This window comes from Coturnix japonica, chromosome 3, assembly GCF_054131305.1.
Source record: "Coturnix japonica strain WE chromosome 3, WE-NBRP24, whole genome shotgun sequence".
NCBI lineage: Eukaryota > Metazoa > Chordata > Aves > Galliformes > Phasianidae > Coturnix > Coturnix japonica.
The window spans coordinates 43609050-43628817 of record NC_140665.1 but is presented as its reverse complement, the minus strand read 5'-3'; the positions used below and the strand labels follow the sequence as shown (position 1 = coordinate 43628817).

The 19768-nt window shown below is 42.3% G+C and overlaps 2 protein-coding genes across 17 annotated transcripts in view; one reads left to right on the top strand and one right to left on the bottom strand.

Annotated features, from left to right (window-relative positions):
* MAP3K4 (mitogen-activated protein kinase kinase kinase 4) overlaps nt 1-12729 on the top strand; it is a 61962-nt gene extending 49233 nt beyond the window's left edge. For 12 of the 13 annotated variants that reach the window (XM_085541401.1, XM_085541403.1, XM_085541399.1 and 9 more), the window contains 10 exons: nt 839-939; nt 2146-2226; nt 3127-3318; nt 3964-4034; nt 4832-4948; nt 5442-5601; nt 10247-10369; nt 10878-10984; nt 11179-11358; nt 12147-12729. In XM_085541401.1, coding sequence (XP_085397527.1) covers nt 839-939; nt 2146-2226; nt 3127-3318; nt 3964-4034; nt 4832-4948; nt 5442-5601; nt 10247-10369; nt 10878-10984; nt 11179-11358; nt 12147-12167 — 1153 coding nt within the window. In that variant the 3' untranslated portion in view covers nt 12168-12729. Of the gene's footprint in view, nt 1-838; nt 940-2145; nt 2227-3126; nt 3319-3963; nt 4035-4831; nt 4949-5441; nt 6648-10246; nt 10370-10877; nt 10985-11178; nt 11359-12146 lie in introns of all 13 variants that reach the window. The other variant, XR_014943968.1, reaches the window with a different exon arrangement.
* A 954-nt stretch (nt 12730-13683) lies between these two features.
* AGPAT4 (1-acylglycerol-3-phosphate O-acyltransferase 4) overlaps nt 13684-19768 on the bottom strand; it is a 64869-nt gene continuing 58784 nt past the window's right edge. For all 4 annotated transcript variants that reach the window (XR_014943972.1, XM_085541404.1, XM_015858053.2 and 1 more), the window contains one exon: nt 13684-16221. Coding sequence is in view for 3 of the 4 variants with exons in the window: in XM_085541404.1 (XP_085397530.1) it covers nt 16130-16221 (92 nt within the window). In the remaining variant the exon portion in view is untranslated. The remainder of the gene's footprint in view (nt 16222-19768) is intronic.

Here is a 19768-nt window from a genome sequence, read left to right as displayed (position 1 = left end):
ATTTTCCAGTAACGTTTAGCTCATACTTCTGAAACATTAGGAGGCATCAATCACAGCTCTACCCCGCCATGCCTTAAAAAATGAAAAGAGAACCCTGTGCAAAAGGGATTTACCATAGAAAGTTTTGTAGTTTTTACTGTAAAACCTGGGTGAATTCATCAGTATCTTGGTAGCTGGAAAAAGGTGTCTGAAGACTTAAGGGCTTAAGACTCATTTATTTCAGTACTGTTTCTGTTCAACATGCTTATTCATCTGGGTCTTATTCTGAGGTATCTGATTGTACTCTGCTTTTTGGAGGGGGTAGGGCCTGGGCTACGGGTCATTTAACACTGTGTGTCCAGTCTGCTGAATCGTGCCTCTACCCCCCAGTTCTTACTTAGTGATTATGGGCTTTGAATTTGTACTTGTCATGCTCTGGAAGCATAATTAAGTTACCATTCTTCATCTGATAACGTGGTCAGGTTATCGTCAAGCTGAATCTCTTCTGACTGTACATCCATAGCTGGCACCAGCCATGTCCTGCAGCAACCGTTTTGTTAGTGTGTTACATATCAGTAGAAGAGAGCCTGTTATGAGCAACAACATTTTCATATTGTTAATGCTTTAAAAGCTGAAGGTTTTTATAATAGATAGTGGCATAGTGAAAATTATATTAAAAGTCTTCATTTTGGGGGAAAAATAGCTGAGGGTTTTCCATTTGCATCTCAGCATCAGTTTTTCTTTCATGGTTCATGTCCTAGGCTTCATAGCTTTCTTTTTTCTCTTTCAAACCGCAGTTAAATTGTCATTAGTAGTTACTTAGTGCAATGTTAATTAGTATGATGGCTCTATTTAACAGAGGTTCCAGTGTCCCTGAAAATGATCGACTGGCTTCAATAGCAGCCGAGTTGCAGTTCAGATCCCTTAGTCGTCACTCCAGTCCCACTGAGGAGCGAGAAGGTGATTGTCAGTGTTATGTTGTGACCTGAATATGCTGATGATTCGTGTCAGTAATGTATTTTTATCTGTTCCCTGTTCTTAGCTCTCTCTTTTTCTTTTTCCCACGTTTCCCATTGAGACTTAGATTTTTAACTTCCAGGGTTATACTTTTAAGTTCTTCTGCTTTTGTATGTAACTCTTCTCTCGCTTTCCATACTGTTTTTGAATTATATCCAAAGGAATTTCCTGGTGTCTTACTAAGATACATTATGCTTAATGAACTGAGTAGCATGGTTACTGAATTATACACCATCAGATAGTAAATTCTTAAGTGCTGTTAATGAAACTGGACCCATTGGGGCAATGAAGAGTTTCCAGTCAGATTCTTACTACCACTGCAGCTTTCATACTACAGATACTTGCTTTTACTTGAATCCACCGTGTGCGTGACTTTGTCTCAACCGAGGCTCCTCCAGGTGTACCTGGCCCCTGTATGTGTGGTATTTTTTGGTAATAAAAGCAGAATCACAGTGTGGCTGAGTTTATAAGAGCCCTCTGGGTCCACCGCTGCAACTCAGCTTCAGTAGGAGCACTCAGGGCAGGATGCCCAGGTCCATGTCCAGATGGGCTCTGAAGGTCTCCAAGGAGGAGACTCCACCACCTGTGCTGGTACTCAGCTACCTGCACAGCAGGTAGAAGTGCTTCCTGGTGGTCAGATAGAACATCTTTTGTTCCAGTTTTTGTGCCCACTGCTTCTTGTCCTGGCACTGAGCACAGCTGAAAGGAGCCTGGCAGTGTCTTTTTTGCAACCTCCTTTCTGATATTCCTACATGTTAATGAAGATCTCCCCCTAAGCCTCCTCCTGTAAGATGATGTGTTCCATGTAAATTAGAATGAAGCATGGAATGACAAACAAAGCAGACATCTCATTTCAGAATAACTTTCATAGGATCACAGAATCATTAAGGTTAAGGTTGGAAAAGACCTCTAAGATATAATCTATTCCAACCACCCACATACCACCAGTATTGCCCACTAAACCACATCTCTCATAACTCATTCTCTAAAGATGAATCATTTATTAAATCAGGAGCTTACGCTGTTTAAAATACTTGTAGTGTGTATTAGTCCTGATATGTAAGATTTCCGTTTCTGCTGCACAGTGTGACTGTGTAATCCTTAATATGAGGTAAAGCCACTTTTATGCTGACAGTATTATTTCTCTAGAACCATCATATCCAAAAGGAGATTCAAGTGGCTCATCCCGGCGGAGTTGGGAGCTCAGAACCTTAATCAACCAGACCAAAGGTAGGTGTCACTGTAATGTAGTATTTCCTAAGCGATTGCTGTGTTATAAGGCTGAATTGTAATGCTCATCTGAAAAGGTTTTCACAGCTTTGTTCCATAAAGGGGATTTTTTATTTATTTATTTTTCAGAAATCTAGGAGGCTTATTTTTCATTTGGGGCTTAAGCACTGAATTAATGGAATTGGTTTAAACTGGAAGGAAAAGAAGAGTGAGGAGCAAAGTTTCTAAAAGAGTGCTGCAAAGAGAACTGCTTTTACCATCTACAGTAGATAAGACAAGTAATTATGGGCAGGAAGAAGAATACAGGGATATTTCAGTATGTCCATCTTTTGGGAACTGTTAGAAAAGGTCTATCAAGCTGTCTATCAAGAGTGACAGATACATATTGTTTCTTCATAAGAAGGAGTGTAGAAATGATTGCTTTACTGAAATATTTTCTAGCTTCACTGGCTAGGATTCTGTTTCATGATAAGACTTTAAATCTGGAGTTATGTAATACCTCTAAGTATCTGAAATAACAGAAGACTCTTGCAGTTCAATGGAGTAAAAACTTAACTGCCCTTCTGTTCTTAACGACCCCAACACATTTCCATTATCTACCTGTGGTTAATTACAGGGGAAATATATATATAAAAAAAATCTTTACATTTCAAACATCTAACTTCCTTTAATCGATTGAAAGATGAGTAGAAAAGTCCCAGTATTTTTATTTTCCTTTAGTTTCATGTTTCATTCATATGTGGTTTCTAAAGTGCCTTATCCTTTTGCTGAATGTTAAATTTGATGCATAAGATAGTTATACTGTAGGTCATGTCCCTTGAAATGATGCCAAAAGGTAACAAAATAAAATATAAAAAGAGGATATTTCTCATACAAATTGTACCTAACTCTTCTTTTTAGACACTGTTTCCAAACAAGCACCAATAGAAGCTGTTCAAAAGTCTGTTCAGTTGTTTGAAGAAAGGAGATACAGAGAGATGAGGAGGAAGAATATCATTGGCCAAGTCTGTGACACACCGAAGTCTTACGATAATGTCATGCACGTAGGTTTGAGAAAAGTGACTTTCAAGTGGCAAAGAGGAAACAAAATTGGTAAGTTTGTTATATGTTCATTTGTTAGACTGGGGGAGAAAAAGAAAAAGATGGCAGTCTGAGACCATCTTTTGAGGTCTCGTATCTTCGCATGGGTAGTACCAGCATCACTGAAATCAGGATCTTGAAATACAAAATACAGTTACAACTGGGATTTTTCTTTGTGTAGAAGTTCAGTGAAGTTTTCCCTGCCCTAACCTGATAAGAAGCAAAGGAGTAAAAGGATTTTACTTCCTTTTACTTTCCTTTACTTTCCTTTTACATTCAGCCTATTTTGTTAGATTTGTTGATTTCTGCTTTTGGAAGAACCACGAATATGAGTGGAAATGAGCACAATCTTTGGTTTGTTTCCTTCCCCAATATTGGTGTTGATTCCCACATATGATTATTGTTTCCTCTCTGGTTCAGGATTTGTGGGAAAATCCTCATACTCGGGTGGTTTACTTTCAGATCAACCTGTTAAGTTGATAAAAAGTGAAAACATGACATTGAATTCAGGATTATGAATGTTTTATTAGGTGCTACAGGTTACAGTCTACTTGAAATTTTCAATGAAAATACAGGTGAATGACTTTGGCAAAGGTGAGCTCAGTTGATGTGAGTTATTCAACGTAGTTTAATTCATTTGTCTTATTTTAACTGCAGGTGAAGGCCAATATGGGAAGGTATACACCTGTATTAGTGTTGACACTGGAGAGCTGATGGCTATGAAAGAAGTGAGTATTCAGTATGCAAGAATTGCTGCTGCTTTTGCCTTTTTTCCAGACCAAATATATATGTGTTGTAGGGCAGTAAGGTCTTCTGAATATCGTTGTTAGCCACCTTGAAAAGGATGGGAAGACAAATCATTTCTTCATGTGGCCACTATTGCTCCCTGTTGCTTGTTTTTCCTTATGTTCTTAAGCCTTTTCTTTCAGTGTACAGGTTTCAACTTAAATGTATGTAAAAAGGATATGGATAATTCCACAAGGAGTTGAATGAATATTGAACAAATCCTTGCTTATTACCTGTGAGCTCTCATGAAGAGATATTAAACTGGTTTTGAAAGAGTTTTCTGAGTAGTAGATACGGTGCACAAATTTGTCTTACTTTACAGTATTTCACGTTTGATTTACTCCTCCTTCATTTCTTAGATAGGAAGTATTACTTGGGATGTTTTTCAGCTTCTCCTGTAGTTTAGGTAAGCAAGGGTGAGTCACGAAGCTGTTGATTAACCTGTTGGTTACAGAAAACCTGATTTTCCTTACAGAAGCAAGTCAAGCTGTGTAGGCATAGAGATCCTTCTCCCTTCCAACATTTTGTTTTTGAAAAGATGTGTACTGTTTAGTTTTACTGCATTTCCATATCCTTGTACAGCAACAACCCTTAAGTGTTCACAGCAGTTACCATGGCAGCTATTTGGTGCTTGGACAGTTAACGTTTTTATGTGCCAGATCTTCCACATTTTCTTGTTACTGTTCCTTAACAGTTTGAAACTTAATAGCAGGAAAATAATGAAAAATGTTTCTTGCAGATAAGATTTCAACCTAATGATCACAAAACCATCAAAGAAACAGCTGATGAACTGAAGATTTTTGAAGGCATCAAACACCCTAATCTTGTTCGGTATTTTGGTGTGGAGCTCCACAGGGTAAGAAAATACCAGTCATGGAGGGACAGGAGAGGGGCTGTATAAAGGGCTGAGAACATTTTAAGAAGCTTTGGTTCATTGGAGGTTTTACTTCAGATCATTCTTGTTGAACTTAGTTGTCTGGATGCCTCTGTGAATTGCCCTGCAGTGTAAATGAGTAGTGAGTGATGCTGCAGCTGTTCAGTGCTGCAGCTCTGTTTGACTGCTCCAAGTGCAAACTGTGTTATGTACTTTTTGGTAACTTTTGTGGGTAGATAAAGACTAGAGATCCAGCCTAAAACTTGTCACTGTTAGCAGCAGTGTTTTCTTATCTGAGCAGCAGAAACCTGGAGTTGGATCCCACAGCGTGTTGAGATACCTGACCTTTTCTTACTCTCTGATCCTTGTATGCCTTTATCCCCTTCCAAGTCTGAGCTCTTTTCTGTATCTTAGTTCTAATTCAGCAGTTAAAGAAAATGAAAATCAATGACATCTGGTTTGATTCCCACCACAGGAAGAGATGTACATCTTCATGGAGTACTGTGATGAGGGCACTCTGGAGGAGGTGTCAAAACTGGGCCTTCAGGAGCACGTCATTAGGCTCTACACAAAGCAAATCACAATTGCTATCAATGTACTTCATGAACATGGTATCGTTCATCGAGACATCAAAGGTAATGTGAACCAAAAAGGTAATGTTGTTTTGGTGTTGTAGAAGAAAGGAGGAGGAGAGGAGAACGGGACGAGACTTTTCAGCTATAGTGCGCATTATCTATACAAGAGTTGAGTAAAAAGTCTTCCAGGCATTTTTCAGTCTCCAGTTTACAAGTTGGTGACTTAAATGTTCCTTTTAAAGCACAGAACGTTAAAAAGCAAACAAAGGCAGTCACTGGTGGCATTGCGAACTTATAAATTCTGCTCATGATTTATGTTGCTTTTGTAGAGGTGGTGAGGATTGTTGAGGATTCTTCCAGACTCAAATTTTGGTCCTTGTATTTCTCCCATTAATGCACTGAGTTACGTAATGCTGTTTTTCTTCTCAGCTGTGCAAGAAACTACGGCGTTCTGTGGGAGCTGACAAGCAGTGTTCCGTGCTAGGGTGGTCCAGCAGAGCTTTTCCTAGCGATTCCCATATGACAGAAGACTTTTAGTCTTTCAGACGAATGGTTGATTAAATGCACTATTAAAATCTTTGTTAAAAGAAGTTTAATGGATATGGTGAAACTATGTATCATGGCTGTTTTGTTGTTGTTGTTGTTTTTTCCCCCATATATGTATCTACTCATTCCTGGCTCTCAGGTTTTGCTTACAAAGTAAGCAGAACGGATCTACAGTAATTGAAGGGGAGATGGTTTTGATATTTGCTTAAGGTACTCAGTGTCAGTCTGTATTGCACATTCGTTTTTCCTTTCCTGAACCTTCTGAGAACATCCTTCACGTTTAGTTCTCTTATTTTTGTTAGTTTGACATATTTTGCTCACCTCTGGCAGATATTCACCTCTGGAGAAATTAGGGGAACGGTGCACACAGTATGCCCCGTGAATGCTCATTTTACGACAAGGCAGTGCAACCCAACGATGCTGGGTTTCTATGTCCCTCTTGCTCACAGGGTTTTGAACCATCGCAGCAGTGTAGGAGGTTCCCAGTTGCTTTTGGTCCTTTGGCCTCGTGCTTCTCATTTGGGAAAAGAACTATCTACGATCCAGAGGCCTCCCACCAGGTAGGCCACTCTTGAGTCAGTTTTGGCTTTTTTTCCTAGAAAGCACTTTCCCTTACACCCATTCCCCAGCAGTTTTGCTTTTTCTGGTTCTCCTTCCTGACCAAAGGTTTCTCTGCAATCGTGGATTTCCCTTTGTGCTTTTCACAGTGCCTTCCTTATCCTTTACTTGATCATTCCATGTCCATGTTACCCTTAGCTGGATTGCAACCTCTTGGCAGCTCACGATCCAAATCCAAAGTGACTGATAGGGATTTATTTTGTGCTTCTCTGTATCATTGCTGATTTCCGGATATGTTTCCAATTAGGTCTTCCTCCCATCAGAGAAATGCATTGAAGAGAGAAGAGCTGCTTAACAGAACTGTAAGGCTACATTATCCAAGGCATTTCTGTTGCAACAGGTTCCTCATACCAGACATTGGGGCAATCCTTGAGAGTAGTAACAGCTACAGAGGGTCGCTTCTGACAGAACTGTGTACGGACTTTCTCTAAACTTAATGGCAGAATTTGAAGGCAGACTTCAGAGAGGGTATCTCTATAAGGGCTGCCTTCTGGTTACATTGCAGGCCTCTTGCTCCATCTTTTTTTATGCTGAAATTGCATCCTCAAGTTCTCAGACAACAGCAGTAAAGAAAATTGTTTTCACTTTTTTTAAACCCGCGACATTATTACACCAGAAGATTTGCATTTACTTGCAGTCCATTACTCTTATTTTTTCCGATAGGGATGTGTCATTCAGACTGTTAAAACTGCTTTTCTATGGGAATCTCAATGATGGATCACAGTAGATCGCTCATGCCCAGTTTGCCAAATATCACCATGGATAACGATGGAATGTTTAATGCTGAAGAGAACCTCTGGACATCTCTGGCTGAGCCCTCTCCTCAAAGCAGGGCCTGCCTCAGTGTCAGATTCAAAGCCAAGTTAGATCAGATTGCTCAGGTCTGTGTCTGTTTGAGTGACAGAGGATTCCCTCTTTCCCGTGTCCCATCCCAGTGACCACCCATCCCCATTGTAAAGAAAAAAATGCCTTTTCCTAATACCTCCCTGGAATTTGAGATGCTCTGTTGGTTTCCCCTGCCCTGTACCATTCCACTGTGTGTCTTTGAGGAAAACTCTGTTTCAATCTTCATGATAACATTGAAGTTGAATACAGCAATAATTTCTCTCTCTCTACACAGTCCCCATCCTTCTCTTCCTCATGCTAAACAAACCCGTCTCTCAGCCTTTCCTCATCATGCATAGCAGCCCTCTGACCGTCTTGATGACCCTGGGTTGGGCTCGATGCATCTGTTGACATCTGCCTTGTATTGAGCAGCCGAAGAACTCCAAGTGTGGTCTCCCAAGTGCTGAATTGATAAAAGTTAATTGCAAGGTCATGCCTGGTGCCCTCTCTTTGGGAGAGCAGAGTATATTACACAGAGTGCTCGGATTGCATTTTCAGCCTGAATACAGAAAATGAAGGCTTTGTATCTGAAACTTCAGTAAATCAGAAACCTGTGAATGAGACGCTCCAGGCCATGAAGTCTTCATCAAAGCATTATTGTCTTCTTGTTAACTTTGCTGTTAGCTCTCTCAGAATTTCTGCTATTCCTGCCTTCATCTCTTTGTGATGAGCAGAGGGAAGGAAGGTCATTCAACAAGAGGCGTAAGGTTATTCAGCGGGAGACTGTGGGCATTTCATGCTCTATGTGAGTGTGGAAAAGCAGATGATAAAGCTGATTTTCTCATCAAAGGGCAGCATTTGGCCTGAAGCGAGTTGTTTCGTAGATGAATGTGACTGTTCTGCTGCTAAAGTACTGCTGAGGAATGGCTATGAGCTGCCCTGTTGGTGAAACTGTGCCACATTAGTCATGGGGATTTCAGTGCAGCTGCTTGGGCTCGCAGTATTGAGACCAGCACTGCTGGAATATCACACTAGTGTCAGTTTTCACTGTGCTTAATCTGGGACTGATCCTCTAAACTTGAATTTAAATGCTCTGAGTCACAGCTGTTTGTTCTAGCAAGAGAAACGCTTTTGGTGTTTGCTCTGCCTGCAGTCTGCCAGGAAGGTCTTGTGGTGTAAATGGCAGCAGTATTTTGCAGAGCTGTGCTGCTTCCTTCCTTTCACTAAGTACAGTGGAGCTACTTTGATAGTGCATGTGTAGGAGAGAGGGAACAGGTAGGGGTTGTTGACCCTTTGTATTGTTTTAGCCTAAGTCTCTGCTTTTACTTTATTTTGCTTGTCAACCATGCAGATATGGTAGGAATTTTGTTACATTTCCAATCACATTGACTGTAAAGGGCAAAAAAGATTGTGCATCAAGTACTGCTTTTCCATCCCCTCTTTTCTTACCCAGGTCCTGCTGGGTTCTGTGCAGGTGTCCGCTATCCAGTGAGATCCTTTTTTAAAGCTCCTGGAGCTTGGTCTTGTTCTCCCAAGCACAGACCGAATGGCTTAGAGGCTCCAGCAGGCAGCGCAGCAGTGGAGGACTCATTCGGCACTGTGTGCCCTCCTGACTGCAGGGCTCACAGTGACGTAAAGTCATAGAATGGTTTGGGTTGGAAGGGATCCATGCAGGCGTCTGGCTGAGTTCCGCAGTTTGCCAGCAGAAAGAATTCTGATCTTGAATCCGTGCAGGCACCTGAATGCTGCCACTGGAAAATGGGGGGACACAGGGTGTAGAAGAGTGGTATTTACTAGAAGTTTATTCTCGTTTCAGAGGGCTTACAGTAATCAAAGGTTAGAATTTATTTCTGTTAACAAATTCTGTTGTATCTCCTCCTTTTATTGCCTCTTGGACTGAATCAATTTAGGTTTTAAAGCATTCTCAGAGCTGTAAGGGGAATCTGTTGAGAAATGGGGTTCTGGCAGGATGTTGGATGGAAAACCCCACCTGTTTATCAGAAGCACTCGGCTTATTTTTGCAGTGTCACGTAGAGCAACTGACCTGAAGCCAACTGCAGGTTTCTCTTGGAGAATTTCAACTATGCTGGGGCAATATTTGGTAGTGTAAGCTGGCAGCATAGCCGATATTGTAATGTTAGCCCTCCTCCAGAAATTAGACTGTAAATAGAGTGAAAAAGGAGTGGGTGTTTGGTGGTACGTGGAATAAACGCTATGAGCTCAACTTTGTACGTCTGTCCTGATGGCACAGATGTATTGTGTCATCTGTCTTGACTCAGCAGGACTGAGAAGGTGGGCACTGGGAGGTGAGCATCATTGGTCTCTCCCATCAGCTGGTTTTGCATGATGCGACACTGGCAAGGATGAGCACTGACAGTCAGGGATTTCTGGAGGAGCGTTTTCTCATAGTGAATGTATGTGTGGAAACCTGCTGGAGTGTTTTGTGCTATGAGCATTTCTTGTTGTCAGCTTCCAGGGTCTTTAGTATGAGCTGAAACCCACTGGGAATCCGGCCACCTCATTGGTCGGGTACGCTGTGGGGAACATCTCCAACACTAATTCCACACTTAGTTAATCCACCAGTTCAGTTCTAAGTGTGAATTCAGCTATGATCTACCGTGTAATTTCTTCTGGCAGCATTTCATCTTGAGGAGTCCTCCTGCCTCAGTTCAGCACGGGTTTAATGGCTGTTACCGTTTCTCTTTGTGTCTTGTAGGAGCCAACATCTTTCTTACCTCATCCGGACTGATTAAACTGGGTGACTTTGGCTGCTCAGTGAAACTAAAGAACAACACTCAGACAATGCCTGGAGAAGTGAACAGTACGTTGGGCACTGCAGGTAAGGAAACACGTGTGAGGCAGCAACTTGGCTAGTTACCGTACAAGAAGATAACTCTGCCGAGAATAAAGCAATATGGCTCAGGGAAACTTGTTTTAAGCTTCGCTAGTTAGTTGTGCTTTACATCCATAAGTGAATGTGGTAACTGGAAAGATAAAATGTTATTATTTGTCTGGTTAACTATAAAGGTTCTGAAGATTTGTTCTGTGGGATTTGGCCTTACTGAAGCAGCAGTGTTCGTAGAGAACAGCTGCTTAATCTCTCTGGTTAAAAACCCCCCAAATACCAGAGCACATACTGTACCAGTGCTTCCACTGTCGCTTTTCACACTGCAGGACAGTTACGCTGCAAATGTGTCAATGAACAAGGAAGAGCCAGCACATGACAAAACTTAGAAAAGCTAAGAGGCAATTCATTTCAGATGTATTAAAAAGCATTTGGTTTGCCTACTTAATCACTTTGTTTCCTTCTGCTGTATAAAGTGATGACATTGTGTCTTGTTTCAAAGCGTACATGGCTCCAGAAGTAATTACCAGAGCAAAAGGAGAAGGGCACGGACGTGCAGCGGACATCTGGAGCCTGGGCTGTGTTGTTATAGAGATGGTCACTGGCAAGGTACGTGTGTCATCTACTGACAGAACACAAAACGTCCTCAGCAGTTTCTCTAAAATCTCTGACCTCACTCCCAGCAGTGAGTCCACAAGTATCAAGGGGGGCTTTTAACTTCCCGGGGCACAGAATTATATGCTTTGTTCTACAGTGAGCTGCTCGCTAAACCTTGTGCTAAACAATTCTGTTCTCTGTTGCAGAGGCCTTGGCATGAATACGAGCACAACTTCCAGATCATGTATAGAGTGGGGATGGGTCATAAACCTCCTATTCCTGACAAAGTGAGTCCGGAAGGGAAAGACTTCCTTTGCCACTGCCTGGAAAGTGACCCAAAGATGAGGTGGACGGCCAGCCAGCTCCTCGACCATCCTTTTGTCAAGGTTTGTCTCGCAGTTTTGGCTGCAAAGACCGCAGATGGGAATCAAACTGCCTTGAGTTGGCTGTGTTGTGCGCAGCTGTGCCACAGGGCTTTGTGTCATGGTGGGAGGCTGATACTTAGTTGATGCCCTACAGAAAGTGAGGCGTGGAAAACTGAGGAAGCACCTGCATTGCTGCGGACAGACATGTAGCTACTACTACTTTGCTGCTCTCGAGGTGCATTATCCTTATGTTAAAGACTTGTCAAACTTCATGGCACTTAATTGGATTTAGAGCGCTATAAATGTGCCTACAGCTTCAGTGTGTATGTATAGTATGTATGTATGCAGAGACATGTAACAAAGAGAAATGAGTCCCTACATTAAACAGTAAAACAAGCAAATGCTTGGGACATCTACTGTCCTTCAGTAAAAGGGTCAGCCTTTAATTTCACACTCTTGTTGACTGTTTGCCTGGCATTACCCCAACAAGCTGCAGTTATTGTATGAATTTGGGTTTCATTTTTAGCTGAGAATGTTTTTGCCTGTTGTTAAGCAATGCAGTAGTGTAGTAGTAATTGTAGCTAAACCCCATCTGTCACAGAGGCAGAATGAATTGTTGTGGTGACAGTGGAAGCATCAGTTGTCAGATAGATAGGAACAGTTGTAATGCATTATATCATTATAACAAAGGAGAAATAAAACTTGCTTATTCCTTCTGTTCAATGAAGGTTGCTGAAGAGGTTGAACTGTTGCTGTCTTTTCCCTGCAGTAGGGACAGATGAATTCATTGCCTCGTGTCCCCTTCACAGGTTTGCACAGATGAAGAATGAAGTCATTCACTCGATGGCCTTTTTTTACTCTGGCAAAAATACCTTTTAAACACTACTGTATGTAATATTTACATAAAGACTGTGCTGAGAAACAGTGTAAGAAGAGGTGACTCACGAAGACTGCACAAGTGACAAGCGTCACTTTCTCTGCTGCTCCTGTATGTTGTACTTGGCACATGTTGCTCACGTGACGGTGTCCGCAAGTTGAAAGAAGCTGCATGTTTCAGTGAAAGTGCCATTACTACTGTATATGGACCAGACCTTTTTTTGTTGTTCTTTCTCCTGTTTCTCATTTGACTGAGAACCGTTCATGTTAATACGTAGGATTTTTGAACTCTTTAGGTTCAGAAACAAAAATGCTGTAGTTGTTACCAGGCGTTATGGACCTTGTTTTTTAAACCTGTTTGTTGAGTGCACTGACTGTGAACTTGGACTGGTTTCTTGTTTGTTTTGTTTTTTTTTTTTTGGCAAGCTTCGGATTTGTGATGCACAAGGCTGATTGATGACATTGAAAAACAAACAAAAAAAGGGTTTTTTTCTCAATAAATGGTTTATTTTAGGAGTTGGTGGTGATGGGTTTGTTCTTCTGGAAGTAACTGTGGAACAACAGGAGCTGTGGGGAACTGTGAAGTTGAAGTTTTAACTCCTAATGCTGCAGAGCTAACAGGAATTGGTGTCTCTTTACCTTGCTATAAGTAAGTCAGTGGCTTGACAAATACAAACATGTAAGAAGAGCAGTGCACTGCACCAGGGATAACAGAATTAAGGCTCTCCCTTCACTCTCTCCTGTGGAAATAAGGTGATGTTGTGCACTTCCTTATGCTACCTGCTATGTTAGGGATAGACTCCAGGGCTACATTCACTTTCTTCTTGGACACCTGCACTACAGAAAATGGCATGATAACCTGCAATGTCTGATCTGTTCAGGTATGAATATATACTTCGGTGTGCTGTTTCAAACAGTTGCCTTGTAGCTGTTACTTGTAAACTTTAGTGCATGTCTGGGTAAGCCAAGTTAAGTTGTTAAGCAGGGAACTCCCTGTCGATATTCTGTCTCTCTCTCCTCTTAGTGTAGAAATCCCTGATTTATTATAGGTGAGGCACAGCTGGATGAGCTGCTGAGAAGATAGATATCACAAAGTGACAATGAAACCAGAAATACACCACTCTTTTATGTGTGGGTCACCAGTGCCGTATATCCAGGCTTTCAAAAGAGAATACAGTGCCCAATTTAAGCAAAGAACTTTTCCTATCTTTCCTACTTTCAGTTACGACAGGAGGGGAATCATCGTCATCCTAAGCAACAGAGTAGGAAAGTACCTGAGGTTGAGGTGCAGCCCTGTCCCGCTGTGCTCTTTGCTTTGTGGCACATCGCGGTATCACAGTTTGTCTCCTCCTTTGTCTTCAGTGTCCTTGAACACAAGCAGGAATCCAGAACGGTTTTCAAGAGTCAGGAGAAAGATGACAACAACTGTTTGTTGTTACTGCAGACCAAAAGAAAACTCATTCACTGCACTTCAGGCTTTTCATATTTTTATTTTAATTAATTTGTATAAACAAATGTAAGACTACTTTTGTTTGTTAAGGCAGTTGTAGACCATACAGTTGTTTGTGGTGAAGAAGGGCAAACACTGATTCCTACAGACATATGTATGTCATTCTTTTAATACAGTGAACGGGGTTCATTTACCTTTGGCAAATACCATTAAACCTTCTCTGTTGGCCAGTGAACGCTGGAAGGATATTGGGTGGCAGCCCTTGTCTGCTGAGACTTAGATCCAGGACTGGCATCTTTGGCCCTTGTGCCTGTTACAGTGGCTGCTCCAAGAGAAACCTGTGTGAAATACCTTAAATGTTCATTGGGAAGCGCTTCTGTGTTTGGTATTTTCCTCCTAGAGAAGCAGTACTGTGTGCGGTAACTTAAAAAAGGACTGAGATTGATAAGGGACGTTAGAGGTCTCTCTATCAGCACATGAAGGCAGTTGTTCTTTAAAAAGGGGGGTGGGGGGGGAAGAGCTGGGGAAGAGCTGGTTTTTTTATCACCTGAATATGTATTTGCTGCTCTCAACTGTCACCTATTTAGGTGTTAAGATTGTTTCAGTACAGGTGCATGGTAGCATTTTGGCAGAGAAGGGCACGTGCTTTCTTAAGAGACAGATGGATAGATAGCTTTATAAGCACGACAGTATCCTCTGGGCTCTGGCTGTATTTTGTATGTTAAAGAAATAAACCAAAGTCCATGGTTATTTTTATGACACATTACACCACTTACTCCAATATGCTTCAGAGCACAGGGAATGCACGTGCACAAGAGACAAAAGCCTACAAAACGAGACCCTCACAAGACCCAAGGCCCATTTCGTCCTTCATATTGTACTTCTTACTCACTGCATTCACTCTCAGCAGCTAGTGCTGACTGCCACATGCTAAATGCACCACTGCAGCTGCTCTTCAGATACTGCATATTTAAAGGATTACCGTCTAGGTGATCTGATGGTACAGAACAGCAAATGCATATTTCATTGAATGATTCATACACTTTTCTATTAGCCTCTGCTGCTTCTGGCTTCAGTTTTATTCTAACTAAAGATAAATGGTTTTTACCAGCTGTTAGAAATACAACTCTAAGAAAATGTAACACGACTGAACGTGCCAAGAATGCTCCCCACTGCTCAGCATCAATAACTTTTGGGTTTAAAATGTTGTTCTTTTGTTCCCTTAACTGATTTCAGTTGGAAGTCTCCTCTCTAAAGAGCAAAACAACAACAAACCAAGAGGAGGACGCCCAGCAATCAGTACGAGGGGGATGTGAGAGAAACTTGGTTTTCCCAGGGGACTCGATCCTACTTTAATTTAATTTAGAAGGCTGTTAATAAACTCCATACAGGCATAGAAACCTGCAAGCCATTCCTCTGTCCCAGGTCCCTCTCCAATTCTTTTCTTTTTACCCCAAAGAAAAGTGGAAGATAATGTAACTATTCCCTCAGACCACGTTAGGAGGCCCTACAAAAAGTCAGGCGGACAACAGATTAATTAGATTCACAACAGTGAGGGTGCAGGGCAAGAACTTTTAATGCACGCTTTGTATTACTTTGTTACAGCACACCCAGCTGTTATCTGTTTCCATTGCTGTTAGGAAAGCCTAGAATTTGAACCTGTGTTTAAAGCTGAAAGTAATTTGTTACCTATTTTTCCAAACTATGAATGGCATTTATTCTCAGAAGAACTGGAAGTTTCAGCTATACCGCTAAGTATTGCCTAGTGGAAGATGTGACAGTGGGTAGCTCAGCTCTCTGCTCAGGCCACAGGCCCAAATTCTGCTCCAGGTTATGACACTGCAAGGCTCTGAGCCAACAAAATGGGCCCATAGTCAGCCTGACTGGGTCCAATGTGGTGCTCGCTGTGGGATTAAATTCTAGATGTAAAAAAAACTCTACCACACTCTTGTCAGTTCAGTAGAGTTGCAATAGTGGTATCACCAAGCAGTGCATCGTACTGTATTTGAACACTGACAAATTACTGTTACTCAAACTGCTAACATGGGAGCTAGACAGCTATCAGTTTTAATCATCTTGTAACAATCTTCTGACATTTATCCCTTCTTTAGAGCAAGTCAAGATAAAGCTCAGACCTCAGCAACCACCGAGCAGTTTCCGGGTAGAGTCTCATCATACCAGCACACTGAATTTTTTCTCTTCAAACCTTAAAGACACTCTATATGAAAACAAACCAACCAAACAAATGCAAACCCGTTGGGAAGAGTGAACCGAGGAGCGCCTCGTCCAAGAGAGAAATCCAGCCCAAACCCCGGGAGAAAAATAACAGGAGTGCAAATTCAGATATGCGTGGCAATTGCTCGTCCTACCATTCCTTTGACCTCACTTGAAGGACCATGGATATGCACTTAAGAGTTTTCAGAGGTTGCATTTGTTCCCTTTGGGTTGAAGCAGTCTCTGAAGATACTACTTCAGTTTCTGCTTGTTGTCATTGTTGCCGTAGGTGGAGCCCTTGTTAATTTCTGTAACACCGATCATCCATCTGACACCAACGGAAGCTGCAATATAAAAAGAAAATAGAGTGAAAAGCCTTCTCAGAGGCAGAGACTGAAGGTCTGAACATACACAGCATCTTAAAGAGACAGTCAGTATTCTCTGCTCTACAATGTGACCATAAAGTACTGTATAGTATAGTGTTACAGCATTAGCAGCATTGAAGTACTACACCTATGCTCCCATTTGTCAGATAACTTACCCATTCTTACTTCATTTTGGAAAACCCTACATGTGTTTTGCTGGCCTACGTCTTGAATTAGGCCAGATGGCTGCCCTGCCAGTCAGAGGGACCTCAACAGGCTGGAAAAAGAGATCAAGTGGGTAATCCAGAAGTTCAAAGAGAAATACCTTGACTGGAATAATCCTGTGCACTAGGACTGTCTGTGGGGCATCATACAGCACACAAGGCAGAGAGATGAGATGGCTTCGAGCAAGTTCACTGTTGCTCACTGTTAGCCCACGAATGGAAACAAACAACTGCGACAAGTGAAAGATTTCACTCAAGAACAGAGAAAAGAAAGAAGTCTTTGATATTTGACATGAGCTAGAAGACAGAGGAAGATCCAACACAGAGCCTGCAGTTTGGTATGCTAATGTAATAGTAAGCATGAAATCGTTAAGACTTTAACCAGAGGGATATAAACCACATCTGGAGATGGACATGGAGCATAAATAAGAGTGACTGTTATAGCAACCACACGGCACAGTGGGGATTTCATAAAGTTCCAGGAATGCTGCTGCCTGGACACCAAAAAATACCGAAGAAAGTCAGCAGTTGAAATTTCTTTCCTTCTCTGCTCTCTGACGGGAACTGCCGCTGCCCTTCCACCCTCAGTTCACCCTGCAGTCCTTGGCACTCTGGGGAAGGCTGGGTGCAAGAAAAGACTGCTCATGTTTGCCAAGCCTGTGGAAGCACAGCAGGGCTAAGTGCTGCGCTGCTGCAGGCGCTTATCCATGCGCTGACTTATCCATGCCCTGACTTGCCTCTTCTCCACTCTCGGAGCTTAACTCTCCCCATACTCTCCTTAAACCCCAGCAGCTGCTGGGCAGCATTTCAACGTTCCTCTTCAAGAATGTATCTCCATCGTGGTAGGATGCTGCTCACCTAATGATGGGGAGGGTGAGAAGGGAATCGTTGGGCTCAAAGCCAGGTGGTTTTGTGACTACAAAGAGTACCACATATGAGACCTCAAAGTCCACAAAATTAGGGCAAAATCTCTTCTGCAGCATGGCAACTAACAGACTTAACTGTATTCCCCTTACAGAACATTGTAGCTTATATGAAGAAAACTTCCTGAAGCAAGCAGGCCTCAGACAGCCAAATCAGAACTGCAAATGAAGGACAAAAGGGAATCGGTGTCTATTTGGTTTTATTAAGAGGGAAAGCTACAGATTTCTATTTTACTATTGCAGGGTGCTAAAGGAAAGCTGTCAAATAGCATGTCAGTACAGTGCCTCAGGCCTAAAAACTATTCTTACCTTACCGTATGCCCTGATGACAACATCATGTTTAAGGACTTGTTCTGCTGTGGCTTAAGATACAAATACGTGATGGGAAAGAAGACAAAGAAACCAAAGAGGAATTGCGGATAACCATCAGCTGTGAGACTTTGAGCCCCCTCTTGAACAGCAGGAAGGAGAAGCTGTCAGCTGGGGTATCCCCATGGCGTTCCCTGGCAAGCTGCAGGAGGTAGCAGAGCTCCTGCTGTCTTTCTGCCCATCACTGCCTACCCTGCCAACTGACACAAGATGTTGCTACAGACCTGCTCTGCCTGGCTGAAAGAAGGCTGAGTTAACACAAATCAACATAGTTCTGAACATGGAATCTGCTTATTGAACATTTATTTAGTTCCAAGAAAACCAGCACCCACCCACATCACAGCACCACATCCCTCATCGTAAACCTTTGTTCAGAGCAGACAACTTCTTTTCTCTCACATCTTATCCATTTCCTGTGTTTTGCACCACACTGCAACTGTAGTAGGGGCATAGAAATTTCCTATATAGTCTACTGCACAGATGTGTTGTATAGACTATACACCAAAATGAATCTGTACAACTAAAGCTTATACTAATTGCAGTTTTTTTTTAATTTAGTGTCTGTCTAATCTTCTATAAAGGAAAAGAAAGAAGCAAGTAGAGACAACAAACATCAAACCCTGCAGTTTTAGGCACCAGGCTCAAAGGCCAGACTGTCTGGCAGCTCCACCAACAGGCAGAATCCTGCACATAGTTTGCATCCTCCTAGTGTTGTAAAACCTCCTGCACACTGCTGGCTCACCCTCATCCACTCACGTCAGCCTTCCTTCTCAGATCACATCACGCTCTCACCCTCTGGTCTGTATTCTGCATTTGGACACTGTCACATCGCTGTCACATAAGACTCATCTCTATGAAAGCAGGTTTTCTGATAGCACTGTCCACACACTGTGTAGCAGATACACAACAGCTCCTGCAGAATCGAAGCTGGCTCATTGTTATTTGTGCTTGCTTCAAATGAAATACTTGGGTCTCTAAGTGATACTTAACTGCTGGAGCCATGCCGTAAGCTCAGATTTCATTATGCTTTTAGCATTAGACATGTGAGAGCTACTGTCAGATATAAATATGAACATATGACAGACTCACTGCTTTAACGCTGTAATACCAGCTCCAAGTTTTAAACTGTACCTGTGAGTTAAGTACATAAATCTCTTGCCATGTAGCCTATGAAGCTACAGCTGCTGGAGTGGGTCCAGAGGAAGGCCACAAAATTGACCAGAGGGCTGAAGCACCTCTCCTGCGAAGAGAGGCTGAAGCAGTTGGGCTTGTTCAGCCTGGAGAAGATTCTGGGGAGGCCTCATTGTGGCCTTCCAGTACTTAAGGGAACCTTCAACACGTGGAGGGAGACTGACTTTATACACCATCTGATAGGACAGGGGGATCAGATTTAAACTAAAAGAGGGAAGATTTAGATTAGATGTTAGCAGGAAATTCTTTACTCAGAGGGTGGTGAAGCACTGAACAAACCACCCAGGGAAGCTGTGGACGCCCCATCCCTGGAGGTTCTGGGCCAGGCTGGATGGGCCCTGGGCAGCCTGATCTGGTGAGCGGCAACAAGGTGATCTTTAACACCCATTCCTGCCCAAGCCATTCTGTGATTCTATCAAAGACTTCTGTCTTTTGAGCTGCTTGAGCATTTATCCTCTGGAGCAGGGACTGCCTTGTGTCACTTCAAGTAGCATCACAAAGGACTCCTGGTCCCAGACCAGTAGTTAGATATTAGCACAGTGCAATGATTATGATGAGTATAAATAGCCAAACTGCTGCACAGCAAGGCAAGAGGGGATGGCTCAGCATTCTCAGTATAAAGAGGAGACATTGTTTATTTAGGGCTGAAAGGGTTTGAGCTGAACCAGCAGAGCTATATATACACCCTGGTTATTCATTTCTCAGATCTGAAAGTTGGGTTCTCAGGTGCTCCTGTGTTCTCACTCCAGCTTGACCACCATGGGGCATTTCTCCTACAGATTGTTTGACCTGAACAGCCACTAATAAGGCAGTAAGCAT